At 52.0% G+C, this 21,375-nt stretch overlaps 1 protein-coding gene across 1 annotated transcript in view; it reads right to left on the minus strand.

Annotated features, from left to right (window-relative positions):
• The window catches only part of Myo16 (myosin XVI), a 416,963-nt gene that overhangs the window by 219,351 nt on the left and 176,237 nt on the right, over nt 1-21,375 (minus strand). Inside the window, exons 15-16 of the mRNA XM_023715200.1 lie at nt 16,813-16,930; nt 9,693-9,840 (exon numbers count right to left, since the gene is read on the minus strand). Coding sequence (XP_023570968.1) covers nt 9,693-9,840; nt 16,813-16,930 — 266 coding nt within the window. The remainder of the gene's footprint in view (nt 1-9,692; nt 9,841-16,812; nt 16,931-21,375) is intronic.

Raw genomic sequence — 21,375 nt, forward strand, 5'->3', positions numbered from 1 at the left:
TGGTCGTGCGTGCAGCGCTGCTCCCCTAAATGCTGTGGGTCGTGCGTGCAGCGCTGCTCCCCTAAATGCTGTGGTCGTGCGTGCAGCGCTGCTCCCCTAAGTACTCTGGTCGTGCGTGCAGCGCTGCTCCCTAAGGCACCATTCCTCCAGGCATGCTTTGCCTGCTGGCTCTGCTGTTGCTGGTCCTGTTTCAGCACTCACGTCTTCCCTCGAGACCCGGGTCGCAGGCATTTCCCACAGGACACCTCCTAGCAGGCTGAATCCTCCCCAGCTGCTGGGCCTGAGGGCTCCTTTCTCAGCACACCTGTGATGCCCCTGGCTCACAGCCCAGCCCCAAGGACAGAGAAGCAGCGTGCACAGGGACTCAGGCACGTGGGGTCCTGCTGTGTGCCGTGCCCTCCAGAGCCTTCGCATCTGCCGCTGGGGACAGCCTGTCCAGTCCAAGCAGAAGCCCTGGCCTGACACTGCCGGCCCCTTCCTGTACTCCATGCCCTGCCAACATGGGCATCAAGGCTGCAGTCACTGTCCACATGTGACCTTGGCACAACCTTCTCATTCCCATCTGGAGCACTTGGCCCGGACATCAGCTCTGTGGAGATGCTTACACCCCGTCGTGCTGTCCTGCATGACCATCATAGCACATGTCCATCCCGGATACTGCCCATCCCATGATGCGCACATGTTGGGGCCTGGGGAACGGCACCTCATCTGCATGTGGAGTCACACTGGCACCGCTGTTGGAAATGGGGATTCAATTCTTACAGGTTTTAGACTTTTAAAAAATCAACTTTTTCTTCCTACTGTAGATGACACAGAAAAATGGTACATGTTAAGTGAAAAAATATAATGTTTTGCCCCAGGAGAGATGGGAATCAACTTCTGAGAGGAATGTCCAGTTGTTGCCCGTGGTGGAGGCTGCACTGACCCTACGTGGCGCTGCACGTGGGAGGCCCGCCTGAAGGCTGTTGCCGGCAGCATAAGAGGCAGAGCTGGAGAAGCTGCTGGGAGGCTGCCAGGCTGCTGTGTGGAGAAGCTGTTGGAGCTGCGGGAGCTGCTGGGTGTCTTCAGCTGCTCTGCGTGAGGACCTTGGCATGCTGGCTTTCGTGGTGAACTTGGCTGTTTATAGTGAAGCAACTTGGGACCTCACCGCTGCTGAGAATGGCTGCAGTCACTTTGGGGGAGCTCTGGGTCCTCACCTTGAGCGTCGTTTCCTGGCTCTGGAGGGGAAAATGGTGCACAGCTCAGTCTTCTGGAGAAGCTGGCCGCACCGGCTTTCCTGATGGAAACTTGGTTTTCCTCATCCTTAGGGGAGCTCAGGACCTGACTGTCACCGAGAATGGCTGTGGCACTACTTGGGGGCAACTCTGGTTCTCAGCTTGAGTGTCACTTAGATCCCTCAGCATGCTGGCACAGGCCTTTCATCCCACTGGCACAGACTTTCCACTGGCACGGACTGCTTCCACCACTGAGCGTGGGCCTTCCCATGAAGTGGCCTGGTTCAGCCCATTGCTGTGGGCTCCAGGGCTTGACCTGGACGCATGTAGGACCACACCATGGGATCCAGGCCCTCATCTGGGTTCTTTGGTCCTTAGTGTGTGGACACATTTCCTGCACTCTTGCCTATGATTCTTCTGGTGATTTATTATAAAGTATCTTACAAAACGTGCCCTGGATCATACTGTTCCCCTTGTGCAAGCCCCAAACACGACACTGCCCTGCTTGTTCTGGTCTCTCAGGAGCACAGCAGCCTTGGTGTTCGTGAGTCCTCTGGCTGAAGGACGAGGGGCTGAGCCACGAGGGATGGCTCTGAGTCCTCACTGTCACCAGCTGGCTCCCACATGGGTTTCCACACAAGGCAGTTACAAGGAACAACTCATGTGACTGGTGGAAGCCCAGCCCCCACCTTGTGCCCCACGGGGCGGGGGGGGGGAAGCCCAGCCCCCACCTTGTGCCCCACGGGGCGGGGGGGGGGAAGCCCAGCCCCCACCTTGTGCCCCACGGGGCGGGGGGAAGCCCAGCCCCCACCTTGTGCCCCACGGGGCGGGGGGAAGCCCAGCCCCCACCTTGTGCCCCACGGGGCGGGGGCAGGACCTGTCTCTCACCAAAGTCATATACGAGTGGCGTGAACTAGGAGACTGACTTGGCCAGAGCCGCACTCTCCTCTGCCTTGTCAGGCTCTAACTGCAACTTGCAACCCTGCCTGTAAGAGATCTGCCCAGTGCCCTAAGGCTGCAGTGGGGAGGAACCATGCCCAAGGCAGCAGTGACACATGGGTGCATGGGGTCTGCCTCTGGCTCAGTGCCTGTCCCTGCCCCACCACAGGTGAGTGACCTGACATGCGGAGGTGGATTTCCCAGTGCTCCTGGGCTGGGAGAGGGGTCCCTATTTACCCTCTGCTCTCAGCTAATAAGTGCTGCTTCTTGCAGCTCCCAAGCATTTGCAACGGATATGCATAAAGTCACCCCTGCTATGTTGAGGGGACTGCCCAAGGTACCCTCAGGGGCTCTGTGCTGCGCCCACACAGGTACTATGCTGTTCATTTCATGGGGTGCTTGGATCTTTGTGCATGGCTTTGGGTGAGGACAAGGACTGCCCACGGCTTCAGCTTTCCCTGTGTCACCTGTGGTCCTGCTCATTTCGGGAGACCACTGAGCAATACTGAGGAGGACCACACTGGAAGGCTGCAGAAGGAAGAGAAGGCTGGGCCACCTGCCCGCCGCCACTGGTGGGGCAGGACCTGAGGACAGGGCAACCAAGGAAACGGCTAGCAAGCTGGAAGGGAGGGAGGAGGGCCGCCTGGAGCCCTTCCTGGGACCAGATCTACTCCTCCGTCAAACCTGAGCCCAGGGTCAGGACGCCCAGGTCTAAACAACGGACAGAGGTAACCTGGTCCCCTCAGGGCTGTGCCACAGGTCCCAGGCCTGTACCAGCAGCCTCTGCAGCCCGTGGTGACCCCACCAGTCACCAGGTCACCCACTGCAGATTTGACCCCTGCTAACCTTGGAGGCCAGGACGGTTCCTCCAAAGACCCCAACAGGTCCAGCCAGCCTGTGAGTGGGGGAATGCCCACCAGATCCAGACCACGCTCAGGCCCCAGGGCTTGAGCCCTCACACAGGGCCCTGTAGGCTGAGCTCCGCTCCACTGTTCCGCTCCAGCAGTGGGTCTTGTCTTGGCCCTTTCAAGTCACCCACAGCTCCAGCTGCTGCCCCTGGGTGCCCCATTCATGTTATTACCTAGGACATGAAGGTCCTGGAGCAGACCCCATGTGGGGACAGCTTGGAACCCACTGGCAGGCACTATCTTTGTGTCAACACAACTAAGAGGCCAAGCACGGTGTTTGCTCCAGGACGGGGAGGAGGCTGGCCAGAGTGGATGGGGTTTGCATGGACACGGAGGGTCTGTCAGGCAGAGATGGGCACAGGGAGGTCCAGCAGCTTGGGACCCTGCTGTGTGGTTGGCTTCCACACTGAGGGGTCTGGCCAGAGGAGGAGACGCAGTAGCTAGCCTGGCGGGACATGAAGCCCACTGGCTGGGAGATGAGGTGGGTCGTTGTGATCCTGACTGCTCCAGGGACACGGTCAGGTAGCAGAGGGAGACAGAGACACATGTTGTTATGGTCCCTCTCCAGAAGTCCCCTGAAAGGCTCCTGTGCACTGAGGTTGGGCTTTGGGGAGGAGATGGGACCACAAGAGTGTGATGCTCATCAGTAGATTTGTCACAGCTGGAGTGAGGCCGGCAGGGAGGGAGCCCTGGTTGGAGGAGGTGGCTCCCTGGAGGCAGGATCTGCTTCCTTCTCTCCTTCTGCCATGATCCCTTCCTTCTGCAATCCTGCCATGGACGATCCTCTGCCAGGCTGCCCTACCTTGGAGCAACCAACATGGACTGCAACCTCTACACAGCGTGAGCCAAAATGAACCTTTGCTCCTGTGCTTTGTTGGTGTTGGGTCTTGTGGCACAGTGACCAGAAGGTAACTATGGCAGCACACAGGGCAGCGGCACAGCTCCAAGCCAGAAACCACCCAGGAGTCGGCGACCTCACCATCGAGGGTGGCTGTGCTGGTCACCACGCTGGCACATGAGCCCTGCTCTGACCCTTTCCTTGTCTGTGAAGGCCACACCCCGCCCACCCAAGATGTCACAACCATGGGCAAAGAGAAGATGTCCTTTAAATCTATGCCTGTCTAGCCTCTCATACCTTAGGGACAAGTGAATGTGTCTTTCTTTGTAAGAGACAACCCATGTGAAAGAGAAAGACAGGGGGCCCGAGAAGGAGGGTGTATGGCAGGGTGATCTTGCAAGTAAGCGCCCCCTGCAGCCCAGTCAGGCGGAGAGGGGATCACCCCCCAGCAACTGCTCTCCCTGCCACCCTGAGAGGTGACCTGCGCCTCTACCTGGAGAGAACTGCAGGGACTGTGACAGTCCTGTGCTTAGATCTGAACAAGCTACGTGACACAAGCCCCCAGCCATATCCTAATACTTAAAAGCATTCTGCACTCCAGCTTTGCTTCAAGTGAGGATGTCGTTCATGTCTCTGGCAGGCTTGATGCTGGGTCTGCTAACACGACATTTTAATTTGGGGGCAAACCATATGAACAGTCACCATCAGGAAAGACTGTATGCATCCCATTTCAGGTTAGAAGTTGCTCCCAAATCAATTTGGGTCGGTTCAGAAGTACGTGCTAGGTTTCAGAGCCTTTGGATTTGGGAATCATGAACAGGCAGGGCCTATGGTTCACACCTCCACTTCCTCATGTGACCCCAAGCACAGTGGTCTCACTCACTGATGGTGCAGGAGTGGGCGCCAAGCCCTGTCCTGTGCCGGGGTGACTTTCTCTTGTCCTCTGGAGGGTGACAGCTGTGGGCCCTCCCTACCCTCCAGTCTCCCTGGGCTGATGTCCACTCTGCTTTCTAGGACACCAGAACATGCTGGCCACCAAAAGGCCCCCAGCAACATGGGAAGACCCTTCGCCTTGTCCCCAAGGCCTGGCTTTCACAGCCTTGCACCCCTGAGGTGGCTTCATTAGATGTGATGGACAGCAACACTCACTGATGACTTTTGCTAGGAGTCTTCCTGGAGAAGTCGGCATTCAGGACACCTTCGGCCTGGTGGGCGGGACCAACGCATGGGAGGGCGGGACCGGGGATCCTGGCGACACACAGCACAGCACGTGGAGGCTCTCAGTGAGCAGGGAGGACTCCAGGAGCCACAGCACCTCTTTCCACAGCACTGACTAGGACAGCAGGCTCTGGTTGAAACCGCAAGAGCCAGAAGCTGACCGCATTGGGGGTGGGCTAGATCGAATTCTGCAGTTCTCCTGCAGAGCTCTGGGATCAGGGGCCTAGGCCACCACACCTGGCTGGTTTAAAACATTTCATTGCACTACTAGGAGTAGATCAGGATTATTTTCCATAGCAGTCAAGGGTGACGAGCCCCAGGATGCTGCCGTTAGCTTTTAACTTAAATAAAGACACACTGGGAAGACCCTGACTCTGTGCTCTCAGACTCCCTGTCCTTACAGTGTCACTGGCAACAGCAATAGTGGGGCAGAGCCACCGCGCTGGGGTCTAGAGTCAGAGCCTGGCTCCAGTTCTGGGCTCCAGGTGCACTAAGTGGCATCCAGGGGTAAAGGAGCCTGGCCTGACACCTCCAAGAAGAGTGACAGTCACCCCATGACCAGTGACAGAGTCCACCAGGCCCTGGCCTCCATGTCTCCCACCCTTGCCCAGGCCTTGTGAGCTCTGTTCAGCTCTTCCTGCCTAAAATGTGTGACTAAGCGAACCTGCCTTGTATCACAAGATTACGAGCGTCACCTTTAAGTCACCTTCGAGCTTTCCTTTACCTTTTAAAAAATTACATGACACATTCTCAGGTTAAATTCAACGTTCATAATGAGCCCTTAGCAAAAAAGAGGGGAGGGAAGAACCTCTCCTCAGGAGTTCACTGCTGCTTCTCCGTGACAGGCGCGAGCTCAGGAGCTCAGTTCAGAGTGAGTCAGCAACCTCTGGGTGACACCGCTGAGGCTGGGCTCTGAGTCACGGGGCTGCTGCTGGCTTCTGGGAGCCAGCCTGACCTGCCTTCCAGAACCTTCCTTCCAGAACACGGCACGCAGGACCCCAGCCCCCACTGATCCACTCGGGGAAGCCGAGCCCCACAGGACTTTCCTCGGACCTAGGAGCTCAGTGTCCTGGGGTAGAACCCACAGAAGATGTTTAAAGCAAGATGAAGATAAGCAATGAAAACCAACTCCTCACCTGCCTGCCATCTCAAGTCCTCAGGACGTAAATGACATTTGCTCCCTAGATGCCAGTGCACTCCTAAAAAAATTAAAACACTGCTTGAGAAACAAATATCCAGGCAAGGATAAAGCCTGGTAAAAATACATGAAAAGAAATTTGCAAGGGCTGAGCTTTTGTTTCTGTGGGGTTTTCTCCCTCAATTTTTTGTCTGTTGTTTAGCTAGTCCTTTGCTGATTTTGTGGAGGGCACGCCACCTGGTGGCAGTTATAGGTACCTGCGGCCTTATTCTTGTGGTAGTCCAGGGGCTGTGAGCTACTGGATGAAGAACGTTGTCTTCATGCAGTGCAGCTCTGGGCTCCACTCTCGAGGAGCACGCAGGGTTTTCTACAGAGTGTCCTGCGTCACGAACGCAGTCCCCTGGGTGCACTGGAATGCTCACGTGACCCTCTCCCTCAGGGTTGAGGACCTTCTCCCTCAGCGCTGTGTCACAGGGTCAGTGTCAGGAAGCATGTCAGCAGCACTGGTTCTGGGGACAGGAGTCACAGAGTGCTTCCCCCTCTGATCAATGCATAGGAAGACATGACTTGTGCGGCATCGGCTTCTGCTCGCAGGGCCCTGAGGTGTGGATCTCACCTATGGGAGCGCTCAGAGGGGAGCGGAGAAGAAGGGCCAGGGTATGCGCGGAGGAAGCCCCTGGTTTGCTTCCTCCAAGACTCAGTGTGCGGCACCGGCTTGCCCCTGTGATGCGTATCCATCAGCATCACTGACACGTGCAAAGACTGCTACCAGCACATGAACACCCTCACTCCGTACTTGTGTGCATTAGCCAGACACTTCACCCACCCTGAACCCTTTCCAACTGAGCCCCAATTTTAAGGAACAAATTCAGAAAGAGCATTGACTTCTGAGAGTCAGAAAATGCTGATCTAATACTTCTGGTGGTGACGAAGCCACACAACCCCATAGTTAGGACAGCTCACAGTTAGAAGCACTAAACAAAGACAAACCCCCAACAGATTCAAATACCAAAGCCATGCAAAACTTCCGCACCTCACTAACACCGGAAGAGTCGGGGTGCCAACATGACAAAGTGGAAGACCTACCTGGGCCACACACCGCTGTGACAGTGTGCTGTGTTGTGAGCTGCAGTGCTGGGCTCACTGTGAGACAGTGTCATGCCGTGTGGCATGGTCCCAGCACCCGTGGTCCTGCTCGCACCTCCACACACGTGGAGCAGGTATGCACTCTGGCGGGGCCATGCAGCACCCACTGGGCATTCATAGTGCGTTCTAATAAACTGCCCGCTTTGTCCCTGGCCACTGAATTATTCATGGCTGCAGGGTGGCCTGCTACAAGGACTCACAGAGCCTGGCAAGGAGGAGCTAGTGTCCTCCAGAACTGGAGCCACCCGTGAGGTGCTTGCAGCCCAGCCCAGGACCACACATGACTACCCTGGAGGCCGCATCACTGCCAGGCCGGTCAGGGATGCAACTTCCCAAGGCCAAGCACATGCACATCACACACGGACATCACACATGCACATGCACACACACATCACACATGCACATCACACATACACACACATCACACATGCACACACATGCACACCACACACATCACACACGTATGTCACACATCACACACATACACATGCACACACACATGAACACCACTTGCACATCGCACACACACATACATCACACACACATGTACATACACACATGCGCATTACACATGCACATCACACACACGCATCACACACACATTCACATCATACACGCACACTCACACACACATCACACATGTGCATCACACACAGGCATCACACACATATCACACACACATCACACATCACACACACACACATCACATGCATATCACACACGCACACACACACGTCACACATGCACATCACACACACACACTACACCGATGTGTCCTCAGAGCTGCCTGCCTGCTGTGGACTTCAAGCTCATGTTCTGGAGGAAGAACTGGGACAGGGAGACCCAGTCAGTCTTCATCCTGCATGATGCCCGTTAACACATGGCCTGTGGTCCCCCACATTATGCTTTTCCTTCAAGTGATGGGTTCAGGGAGTGCTGTTCAGACATTTCATCCCTGCAGTCAGAGGCTGATGCACAAGGATCACAAGTCTGAACCAGCTGGGCAATTTAGCGAGACCCTGTCAGAGACCAAAAATAAAATCAGGAGGGGGATGCAGCTTGGCTGAAGGCCCTGGGTTCAACCCCCACTACTGGCAGAAAAAAATTCAACTTAAGGATTTCACCAGCTTTGCTGTCAGCACAGACCTCTTCATGGCTCTGGCTTTGATTTTGTCCTTCCTAGGAGGACGGGTTGGATAAAGTGCTTCCAGTGTGCCAAGAGCTCGGCGTTTCCGGTTCCATCTTTTCTGCTTGCTCTGCACGCAGACCTGTGTCAGGGCTTTGTTTCCCCAGGTTCCTGCTGTGCTGGAGTCTCTCCCTTTAGACTAAGTTCTCATCAGGGCTTGTAAACTTCTTGCCTACTTCTTTCTTTTCAATAAGGCAAACTATTTCTATATCCCAGGAATAGAAATCCGAAATCTGGTGACAGTGACAGGATGGTAAATGAGTCTGTGACCAGTTTATTCTCTTCCTCAGCACTACACTCAGTCACCCACACCTCACAGTCCTGGTGGGATACACGCTATCGCTTCTTCAACTGGGATTGGAAGCTCAGCCTGGATGTGGTCCCTTCACACTGCAAAACCGGAAAACTCCTCTCCAGCTCCTGCGACCACCCGGCGTCCGCCCAGCTCCTCCCTGCACACCACAGGTGCGGAAGGGCAGCTTCGGCAGAACACTGTGTCTCTGTCAGGGCAGCTCCAGGGCCCTGCCTGAGAACACAGGAAAGAGCTGGGATCAGAAGCCGGTTCTCCCCAGCCACCTTTTGTATATGGAGCTGTGCAGGTGGGAAGCTCCTGCGGGCAGAGCGGCACATGCGAGCATTGGGGGGGCTCACTCTCTGCACCCCCTCAGGGCAGCAGGGTGTAATCAATACCTCCTCATTCTAACACCAACCATTTTCCTCCCGTGAAGAAATCCAGCCCCTCGGGATGAGAGTTGTTGGTGGTTTCCATTATGTAACCTCATCTGTTACCAGTGAAGACTAATGAATTCAAATTACTCCGCTATCGATTAGGAATGCAGAACCAACGTCACACCCAAGGGCTCAAAAGGAGTGGGAGCATGTACCTGCACCTGCTCTGTGTTTGTACTCTGACTAAAACAAGAATTCACATACACACTTAACAGCGCGCCTAGACATTCACATGACTGCCTTGTGATGTGGATAATTCTATCCAGCAGCAACTCTCCTTAGCCACTAGGTGTCCTCTGAGAAGTACAAAGACAATGTAAGACGGCAGAATCGCAGCCATAGTTTGGACGCAGAGCTTACCCGAAGAGTCACTCACCGGTGCGCACGTGCATTGCTAAGGCCAAGGCCACGCTTCTCTTCAGCCGATAACCCATCCAGCAGCAAGTAGAAGATTAGAAAGTTGCTCTGGCCAAGAGGCTGTGACACGAGCCTGGATTTCTCCAGCATGTACGTGTAGATCCTGGCTGGTGGGGAAAGCAACTGTTAGATGGCATCAGCAGCTTCACTCTTGCGCATGCGCACATGCTAATCAATTTTAAGTGCTAACAACACAGATTCTTTTCCAACACACATTTTAAAAACAGTAACAGAATTTTATTCTTCCACTACATAAGAAATGCTTTTTTCTGGGTATGGGATACTTATTTATGAATGACAGGACCTATGCATAGTGAAAGTCATGTCTCCTTCATCGATCAAGTATATTTACATGATTTATAAATGCAGCGATCTCACTTCCAAGGAGAGTTTTAGGTCACGCAGCCTTAACCCTGAGTGTGCTGAGGTGTCGCTCTCTCCCTCCCTCGCACTGCTGTCTTCTCTCTTGGTGGTGCATCTGTGTGGACGCAGTCAAAAGCCCAGGAGCTAGTGCTCGCTCGCTCCTATTAGCTAAGCCCTGAATCCACATCTGGCTGCAGAGTTTGCTCTGTGCCACATGGCTTTGGGGACCTCAGGACAATGTGCAGGAGACAGGCCCCACTGCATCGCCAGGCAGTTACGTGCCGGCATGGGCGTGTGTGCAAATGGCCCTGTGAAGTACAATCGGGTGGGAATTGCAGAATGATCTTTTAAAACTTTCCTGCCTTTTTCTCCTTACAGTTTTGACTGAAAACCTTTTTTGTTTAATATGAAGAATATTTACCCTAAATTACCCACTGATCAAGAAGGTATGTTTTAAATCTACACATAATGACACAGACTGCCCACCTGCAACCCACCCCCAGCTTCCCTCCATCCATCCATGGCACAGGGAAGGACAGACTCAGGCATCCCAGGACCATTCTGGACTTCAAGAGGAAAGCGCATCCCTGGAAGTGCCTGCTACAGGGCAGGGGCACCCGCTTGTGAGCTTTCTTCCTGCTTTGTACACCAAAACCCAGTGCCCAGCACCCATCTCCAATCCCAGGTGGCTGGTGATAACAGAGGTCGCTCTTGATCTGCACCAGGATCAGTAAATGCACTTGGAGACTTTTACACTGGTGTCAGCAAAGTGCACCATGCGGGGTTGGTGGACCTTCACCATGGAGATAGATATTCAGCACCTTTATATATCTGGTTTCTTTAAAATGTTGGCAGGTCTTGGAAAAAATATGAGGCGAAGACCATAATATGCTTCCATCTCATCTGGGCTCACGCCAGGGTGGCTGGTGCCTCCTACACAGATAACCAGCAGTGGCGTCTCCTTGCTGAGGACATTTCCCTCGCAGCACCAGTGGACTTGTGAGCCTTGCCCACACCGCCCGTCCCCGGGCAGCCTGGCTGCCTCCCTCTCACTTAGCAAGTCCAGCACATTCCAGGGGGAAGCGTGTAAGATTCAACAGCAAGGGGATGAGCAAGGACACGGAAGCGATGTGAAGAGCGCGGTTGGTACATGTGATGTCCTCCAAACCTGAAGACTTTGGGGTGCTGATCATCCTCAGAGCGCACAGAGGAACAGAGGCACAGAAAGTAGGAGACCTGCGCACCCCTGCACACTGGGGAGCAGGGCCAGGGTCCAGCTCAGGCCTCTGGCTGTGGCCTGCTAGCCCTTGAGGGCCCTCAGGAACCGGGGTTCACACCGACACCTGCTTTAGGCCTCACTGAGTGCACCCAGGATCCATGCTTTGGCTGCACACACTTGGGGTGCAGAGAGGCCTGATTTTAGGGATGCCCTTCCCTGACCCCTTGCCAGCAAGCTTTGCAGGAAAGTGTGAGGAAAGGAAACAATGGCACCACAAGGCCAGGCCCCCTCCAAGGCAGCTACCACGTAGGGCAGTGCAGCCGTGTTTCCTGGGACGTGATGACTTTCTGAAGGTCCTTCCACTGGCTTTTGGCAAGTCTTCTCTTCAATGATAAGTATCCTGGGAGGAGAGACAGCCTCACTGGCTGAAGAATGGCCTGCTCATTCTCTGTGCAGATTCTCCTGGGGTCAGGAGACCTGGTCGCTGGGCACCTGGCTGTGCAGGAAGGTCTGGGGCCAAGACCTGCATGTTCACAGAAGCCCTCCCTGCCACAGGGCCTTGTGGTGGCAGTGGTAGCCTCCAAGACTGTGCTCAACTTGTCAGCTGGTCCTTGTTCCTTGTGGGCCTGGCTGTGCCGAGCCCCTGGAGTTCCTGCTAGGCTGAGAAATGGCCCCAAAGCAGTTTATTTCCAATCAAATGAAACACAGCAGAAAGGAACAAAGGTGAATGCAGACTGCGGGGGACAATTCCTACTTCTAGAAGCCCAGGAGCTAGGCCCCAACTGACAGATGACAGAGAGCCCCCCGGAGCACTATGGGAGTGGAGACTCCTCACAGGCATTTGAAGATCATAAGCAACAGAGCCATTCGCGGATGGTAGCAAGGAATTTTCTGCTCAGTCTGGAAGACAGCTGTGCTGCAGACCACGGCTCTGTGCCCGCTGCACAGCTCTGTGTGTGGGCTGGGAGGGGAGGCTGCCTCTAAGGTTCCCTTCAGAGAGAGGAGGGGCCTGGTCAGACCAGGCGGCCCTGCGAGGGTGTGCCTGTCTGTCTCTGCCTCCACCTGAACTTCCCAGGTGAGTCTGCACATGGTGCCATGCAAACCTCAGCACTCTCGGATGAAGAGTGAAAACAAAGCCTCTTGGAGGGAGACTGCAGTCCTGGGAAGTCAGCTCAGGTCCCAGATGAAGGAGCTGGGAGCCACATGAGGCATTTAGGCAGAGCTTTCCTCATCCTTGTGGGCTGGCTGCCTATAAACTTAACCTGTGGTGTAGGAGTAGGGTGTTTCTCAAGTCATTCAAGTGGAAGCCTGCTGGTACACACACGGGGGAGACCGGAATCACCTTCTAGTAAATAAATGTCCAGGTGGGAAAATACGCTGGGCCCAAAGCCAGCCCAGAATTGCTGATTGCATTTTCTCTAAAATGGAAACATTAACTTTTCTATAGCTAGCATTCCATAAAACTATGCCTGACATTTTCTGTTATAAACTGATTTTGTCCATGAGAAAAGACACATTAAATCATCAAAGTATCTTGGCATTGGCACCTGGACTCATGAACTTGATTCTTTCTATGATTCTGATCGCAGAATTTATCCCACAATTCTGGTTGCAATTAAGTTTGTGAACTGAGGTACCCCATCACAGCAAGAACAAAAAAGCATACAGGCTCTATCAATCTTAATTCAGCATAATATTGCCCATCCAAAGTGTGGTAACAACTATTTTAAGCATGTTGATAATTTAAGGAAATAATAGATTTTTTTTTGTTTTTAAAAGCAACCAACCTGTCTCCCACATGTGCTCGGCCTGGTTTACCATCACAGCCCTACAACACATTGGTTAACTATTTTAGTGAACATTAAAATCAGAAGGCTTTTTATATGGGATACATCTGCATAACTTATCTCTCTTCAAAAATGATATAATTTCATGCATTTTTTATTTCAAGGAGTCTTGATAACAGATTAATCAAAAGTATATTTACCTATAGCTTCTTAAAATGTTCAATGCCTGTTTTTCTGAGTCGGAAAGATATTTATTCTTAAATGGGATATAATTTTTCAGAAGGAGACTTCTCTCTCACCTTCTGTCATAGGCTGAACTACTTGGTGGTCCTCATCCCAAGCATGGGAAGGGACCTGAGGTGGAAGCAGGGTCAGGGCCGAGGCACTGGATCTAAGATGAGGCAGACACGTGGTGGGTGCTGAGCCCAGGCATGGGGTCCTGGGAGAAGAGGGGACAGGGCCGAGACTGCATCCACATAGGCAGAGATGGACTGAGGTGTCTTCAAGTCAGGGACTGGAGGACAAGCAGTGAGCAACATTAGTCCGGGTGGCAGGGAAGAGTCCTCCTTGGTGACATCAGGGCTGAGCCGGGGCTCTGTGGACCGTGCAGTCTGAACTGCAGCCCCCAGCCCACGGAAGCCTTGTTCCTGCTCCCTGTGGTCAGTGCCGCTTTGCAGCTGCAGCTCTGAGAGCTGCCCACCTCCTGTGCCCTCTCCTGCCCACCTCTGCTGCTTCTGTGCCCGGCCCGGGGACAAGTCCATGCGGCCAAGTCCCATTGCTGGATCCGAGGGCACGGGGCCACCTGGGCTTCATCTGTGCACTCAGGGCCAGGGGACCCTTGGGGCATCGTGGGGAGCCCCCAGTCCTGGTCGTCCAGAGCAGCACTGGGACGACTGCTCTGGACATGGCTCCTTCCTTTGAATGCCACGGCAGCCCGGTGCCTGGAGGTTCTGGTGATGCAGGAACGGCTCCCCCTCCTGCGTGCCCACGGTGCACCCAACTCTCAGCCCGGACGTGGCCACGAGGGGGCTCAGCAGAGCTCCCCAGGCTCTCCTCCTCTTCACAAATGCACACCTGGCCACTCTGCTCCTCTGCAAGGCGTCTCTGGGTGTATCATTTTTATTTTACCTCTTAAATACTGGAAACAAGGAACTGAGTTCCAGAGCAGCATTTCAGGTTGCCGGCTGGTCTTAGGGCTGAGCGGGTCCCTGACTGTACTCCGTGGATACGCCTCAGGCGACACCCTATTTTCCCCTCCAAGCAGCAATATTGCTCTGAACTTGAAAAATGCCTGCGATAATCTCCAGAGCACGTGGTGGGGTCTTTAAAGGAACACGAGAAGAAGCTATTTTGCCTACAGACAGAGGCGAGCGGGAGTGCAGGGCGGGCGTGAAGGAGAGGAGACGGAACAGGACGCAGTGCCGAGCAAGCTCCTGGGTCTGGCTTCATTTCCGAGGAGAAGCAGCAGGGTTCCCCGAGACGTGCATGCATCTTGAGCTGTGCTCGCAGCTCCTGCGGGATTCCACGGGCTTCACAGGGCCTGGAGCAGGCCAGGCTCTGGCCCTGGGTGCGCTGCCCAGCACACCACCAGGGGGCGTCTGTGGGTTTGCCTATGTGCAGACCTGTGGACCACGCGCCTATAATACACTGGGATTGCAGCATGTCCAGTTAGTCTGCCGGCCTGCTGCGCCTGTCGGGTTCTTTTTAACATGTGTATAGAATTATTGCCACAATGAACATTCCTGAAGCAAAGGACACAATCTGCCCAGATAAAGAACTACAGGAGTGGCTGGTAACTGTCCATGGTCCCTACCGCACGGCCCCGTGGTGCAGAGCAGGCTGAGGAAAACCTCAGTCACCACGGAGCCGCCCAGCCACGCCCTCAGCCTAGCGAGGCTCAGACGTGGGCTTGGCAGGGTTGGCCTTGGAGCCGCTGTCCTCGCTGCAGCCCCTGAGCCCAGCGTAAGGGGCAGCACAGGGCCCTGCAGGCGCTGGTTGTCTGGGGCTGCCTGCCCCCAACCTCTGTGGCCCTGCCCGCTGGCACTATACTCCCATGCTGTGCTCCTTTCCTGGGCATCCAGGCTGCGGCTCAAGATGTCCCCTGTGGAGGTCTTCCTGGGTGGGGCCTTCAGGACTCAGCCTCAGGCTAAAGGTAAGGATTTTCCCACTGTGGATTTGAACTTTGCATGCATAGCTGATGTTTCTGACTCTTTTGCATATTGCGTGTCATTTCATCTATTAGAAATTGGATTTGTACCTTGTTATGAAACAAAACTTTATTTCTAGATTTTATGATTTGTATAAAAAATGTACTGCAAGAGGCTCACGTGCTCACAGGTGAGGATTCCGGGGATGGCTAGATCACGTGATTAGAGCTGGGTGACGTCACTGAGTATGTGTCAGAGCTAGCGCCTGGTTGGCTGAGGTTGGTGCTGGGAAAGTGCTCATCCCATCTCTCCAGCTCTCCCCTGTTCTCTGGTCCTGGCTGCCACGTGGCCAGCAGCCATCCTCTGCCACACCTTCTACCATAAGGCTTCTACATGGAGTTGGCCACCCACCACGACCTGCACCCTGCAAAGCTTGAGCCAAAATAATTCTCCCCCTTTCATAGATTTTCTGAAATATTCGGTCAGTTATGAAAAGCTGACTAACACTAAATCACACTCAGAACTCACTTCCCCCACAAGGAAGGAAGAATAACTAAATAGAACTGAGTATGTTCAACCATCATCTGCAGGGGCCGGGGAGATGGCTCAGTGGAATAAGCACTTCCCTGGCAAGCGCAAGGGCCTGAGTTCAATCCCCGGTTCTGCCCTCCCCCCAAAAAATCATCTGCAGTGAGCAGATTGTTCATGAAGGCTCTTATAAAGGTCTTTAAAGTAGCTGATCCCTCTGAGTCGCTTGGGGGGTCTGTCGACACTTGGATTTGCAATTAATTTGCATGATTGGAAAGACAGAAAATCCTGGGTGGGTTCTAAAGTAGCTGAATTTAAATGAAGAATTTTCATAAAATAAACATTAAGTGTTTAAATCAAACAAGAGGTAGGTTCTGTTTGGTTCTGTTTGATTTTTGTTGGTGATAATTTTAATGTTTTGATTTGTTCTAATTCAGTCATTTTAAAAATACAGATTTAGTTTTATTTAATATAGATTTCACTGTGTGCAGAGTGAAGTAACTGAGCGAGGTTCTGACCTGAGTGCTGGAGCTTGCTTCTGCATGCAGTGAGCACGATTCCCTGCCCCTAGCTCTGGCCTAGTGTGGGCTTCACCTCATGGAGTTTATACAGGGATGCTCCAAAGGAGAGTCACTGTGCACTTGAGAATGTGCGTCCATCCACATCATGCTCGGAGCTCGCATCCTCAATCCCAGGTATATACTCACATGCCCCTCCATGTGACACACAAACAGCCCTCTGGGGGGCACACATGCACTCTTCCACATGACAGTCACAGGCTCCCCCATGTGACACTCACATGCCCCTCCTGTCTGGTCTTAGTCCTGCTTATAGGTGATGAATCTTTCCAAGGTGTCCTAGGAATCTCCTACCTGCAGCCCCAGGGAAGAGCAGGCTTTCTCCCCACCACCCATGGCTCACTGCTGGCCTCACACACCATGTACCAGAATGTACTGGAAGTCAAAGCCGGTCCCTGGCCCCACAAGCACAGCCTCCAGCGACACAGGAGGCCTTTTGCTCCGACTGCGCGCTTACCTCCGGTCACTTGCCTCTTCCTCTCACTAAACTGCACTTCCAAGTACTTTATGAAGCAACTGGACCGATCATTGAGTGGTGTCCTGGCATGTCCAAAGGCTTCTAAGATGCACATGACCTGTAGCAGAAGAGATTTTTTTTTTTTTTTTTTGCAACACTTGGGATTGAACTCAGGACCTTGTGCTTGCCAGGCAGATACTTATACCCCTGAGCTATAACCCTGTCCTTAAGAAGAGAAAATTTCTATTAATCATTCATTTCAAAAAAATAAAATCAGTCAGCAACAAAAGATGTAGGGTATTCACCATCATTTGCAAGTCTGCCTCCCCCCTTCCTCCTCCTGTCCTCACTTCCCTCTCTTCTCCCCTTCCTGTTCTCCTTCTTCTCTCCCTCCTCCTCCATCCCTTCTCCCTCCTTCCCTCCATCTCTCCTTCACCCCTCCATTCTTCTTTCCTCTCTTCTCTCCTCCTTCCCCCCACCCTCTCTGTCCCCTCCCTCTCCCTCTTCTTCCCTCCTGTAGCACTGGGAATTGAATCCATAGCTGTCACACTAAACTATATCTCTAGCCCCTGCTTCTTGCAAACTTTATTTTGAGACAAGCTCTCAAAAGTCACCAAGTAACCCAGGCTGGCTCTAACCTTCAGTCCTACCTCAGCCTACCAGAGTGCTGGACTACATTACAGGTGAGCACCACCATGACCAACTTATTTTTTCATTACCATGTTGAATTTTTAACATTACTCTGTCCAAATGCAAATTCTTAGCACTGTGTACACTATCTGCAAGGGTAGCCACTGCTAATAGCATGCCACGCAGACCACTACACTACCTCCTTCCTCCACCTAAGTGGAGGAAATCACACACATATACACACATGCACACATGCATACACACACACACATACATGCACACACAATAAATGCTATTTGAAATTTCAATCTTGACTATCACTGTAGAACATCATTTGATATTTTGGAGGGGCAAAGCCTAAAACTGCTGTGACCCTCAGTCCGAAATTCCTTCTAAGCAATGAGTTCTGGTGACCACTGGTTCCTCCAAGGCAGTGAATCCTTATTTACCTGGTATTCAGCCCATGACATCCTGGAGCCCTTGCTCCTCGTCTTTCTGTCTCCAGCAGCCCCTACCTCCCCCAGAGGCACAAGAAGCAGCCTGGCCTGGCTGATTTACTGATCTGCTGGTGCATAGGTGGCAAAGCTTATGGCTTTGAAACACTCAGAATAAAATTCCGCAGATCTGCCTTCATTATAAAATTCATTTTGGACATTGGTCATGAAATAGAAGCCATTTGTTCTATGCCAATTTATTGACAATCATGGTAGCCAAGCAACTTGCCAAAAAGTTTGAAAATCTGGAAGGATCAAAGGTGATTTCTCATATGTAGAGAGACAACCCAGATAAAAAGAATAAAACTGTCTATCACAAGTGTTGGCATTTCGGCATGTTACTTAGGCCACTATGTATTTTAATGTCAAGATAGAAAGAGAGATAATGCCTACTTATGTGTATTTTTAGGATTAGATTGGTTATTGAATTCTATTTAAATCTGCTTCTGTAAATTATGCTGAAAGTTTGCCTTGAGAACTCTATTTATTTATTAGAGTTATATTTAAAGCTTTTTGTAGGGAAAGTTAAGGTGAATACAGGGAATTTTGGTACCTCAGCGGTTTGTGTTGTTAATTCATTAGTGTGTTTTAAGTTCACAGGACAAACTAGGAGAATTCATTTCCCAGTGTTGACTCCAGGGCCAGATTTCCCCAGATGTGCTGTGGCAGCCGGGAGGCTGTGCATGAGGCAGTGTCCCGTGTGAACCAGAAACCAGGGCTTGCCACCCATTTCAAAGTATTTACTAATGTTTCCTAATATAAGGAACCTCTAGTGGGTAGAATAAACATATTATTAATTTAATGCTTTTATCATTGGCTCTTTGGCATGCTTTAACCCAGCTCATATAAATTTGGGTTTTCTCTTTCCAAAGGTTCTGTTTATAACAGTATTTTTATGACAATGTCGTAAAGTTTGCTATGTTATTAAAAAACAAGTTTGGACAGTAAAAAACAAAAAACAAAAAAAGAAAAGGTGGCCTCTCTTTGTAGGCTTTAAGAGGTTAGCTGCAGTTCCTAGTTCAGCCACAAGAGGAAGCACAACCTCACCTTTTAGGACACAGGGTTGCAGGAGTCCTGTAAGTTTTGAGAAACTCATTAAATGTTTAAGGCCTGCTTTCACTCTACTTCTTAATTTCCTGACATCTGTTATACTAAGCAAATGGTTTTTCCTGGAAGTATTCCATATTATAAAAGACTATGCAACAACATGGATACTAATCTATCAGAATTGCTAAAAGCTGGGAGGAGGATGAAGAATGAGTTTTTTGGAGAGAAACATGTATGAAATCCTTACAAAGCCCTATAATTGGGGAGTGCATGGAATAATGGGTTTTTTTTGGTGGAACCGGGGGTTGAACTCAGGCCTTCGTGCTTGCCAGGGAAGCACTTATTCCACTGAGCTATCTCCCCGGCCCCCTGCATGGAATAATTTTAAAGGTAATCAAGGATAAATTGATGGCAGGGGTGATGGCAATGTTTTCTTCAGAAAACACGAATTAGCGCGTGTTGGACTTACCTTGTGATTCCTTTACAAAAATCTAATGTTAAATGTACAGCTGCAGAGTTGATTTCATACTCTACTCATACCAGTCCACGAAGCGTGTAACACAAACAGCTGTCTCAAAGTTGCACAGCTTGCATGAGCTTTACACACATTCAGCTTCGGCTCACTTTGGCAATGCACCCAGTAGTAAGGTGCCGTAAACTGCATGCCTCCCCTCCTCCACCCCACACGAGGCCACTGCCATGGCGGCTGTAACATGTGCACAGGGTGCTCAGTGCAGAGCAAGCACCTGGCAGACAACAACGGTCCATCTCATGTCTGTTAGCCGTTTCTTTAAAATCTTTTATTTATTTACCTAATTGGTACAGGGTCTCACTAAGCAACTCAGACTTGTAGTGATCCTCCTGTTTTCAGCCTCCCCAGCACTGGGATTACAGGTGTACAGCTCACACCCAGTCTCTGTGGCTGGCTTGGCACAGGGCCTGTCTGGCATGCGGTACCAGGGATTGAACCTGGGTCCTTGCCCTTGCCAAGGCACGTAGACTGCTGAGCTATCTCCCCAGCCCTCACATCTGTTAATCATGACAGACGCTGTTGCTTGTGTGCTTGCTATGTGCCCAGCAACATTCTGATGACTGCATGGGGGAGCACACCGGCATACATGTGCTGTGTATGTGTGCGTGCGCACACATGATTTCTTTCAGTACTAACCAGTGCCTCTGTTTTGCAGACAGGCAAGTAGATTAATGACCTCCTGAGACTCAGTGCCTCTGCATGAAATTCTGGGCTGCGTGTGACCCAAGGCAGTCTCTGCAGAAGCACACAGTGGACCACAGCTCTCAGATGCTCTTGCTGGAGTAAGGACAAGAGTGCTCGAGGTGTGGAGTTGACCCAGAGTGGAAAGCCTGCGCAGTGTGCCAGCTCCTGCGTGGCATTCTTCTGTCGTACACTGCTGTTCCACAGTCAGGGATCAAACCCGTAAACTCCATAATTTCATCAGCGGCTCTCATCTTCACTACCAGCCGGTGCATGGCAAGGCCAGTTACTGTGCCAGTTGGTGGCACTAAATAAGTGCATTAAGAGAAATGCTAAGAAAGCACAAAACTGGAATTATTCAACCACTGGCCTTGACTTTGAAACAAAATAATGAGAATGTCAGAGTGGTAAAATTTTAAATAAAAATATAAGTGAAGGCAGGTAGATAGGTGTATTTCCAATAGTAAGTGATGCCCATTTTATAGGTGTGCTCTTTCCCCACTCATGCTGCGTGGTGCACGATGTCTCAGGAGTATGCCACGGGAGTTATGTGCCAATGAGATTAGAGTAGGTCTGTTCCGTTTCCTTCCCTTTTTTGTTTGAGACAGGGACTTCCTACGTGGCCCAGCCTGGCCTGGAACATGCTGCAGCCCTCATGCCTCAGCCTCCCTAGTTCTGGGATCAGAACTACACCACCAATGTGGACATTTTGCTTTCTAAAAGTGAAAATCCATGGCCTCCTTTGCAAAAATGAATTCCTCATCCACCACGCTGAACTAACCATGCTGCCCTGTGAAAGCTATTATTGCTTAGTAAATGTGGATTTCAGTGACATGAATGAAACTTAATGCTTCTTTTGCATCTGGCCAGAACTGGCAAGATGTCTGGTGGGTTTCTTCCCCAAACAGGACTTCTCCGTTTGAGCAGCTCTAAGGACGAGGATGATTCCTCACTTCCAGCGCTAGAGACTCAGGCTCCGGGGCCAGGAGAGAATCGGCCCCGGGAAGGGGCCACACCTGCCCTGAGGCTGCACAGGATGACGGTGTGGTGCCTTGTGTGATCCATCTTCCCTTGACCCAGGCGTGGACGAACCCAGCCTCGGGAGGCCGTGAGCCCAACCGCCGCCGGGACACAGGGTTCATATCCACAGCAGCTGCCCGGTCTTTCTGGGATGATCTG

The sequence above is a fragment of the Octodon degus genome, unplaced genomic scaffold (assembly GCF_000260255.1).
Source record: "Octodon degus isolate 3935 unplaced genomic scaffold, OctDeg1.0 scaffold00039, whole genome shotgun sequence".
Taxonomy (NCBI): Eukaryota; Metazoa; Chordata; class Mammalia; order Rodentia; family Octodontidae; genus Octodon; species Octodon degus.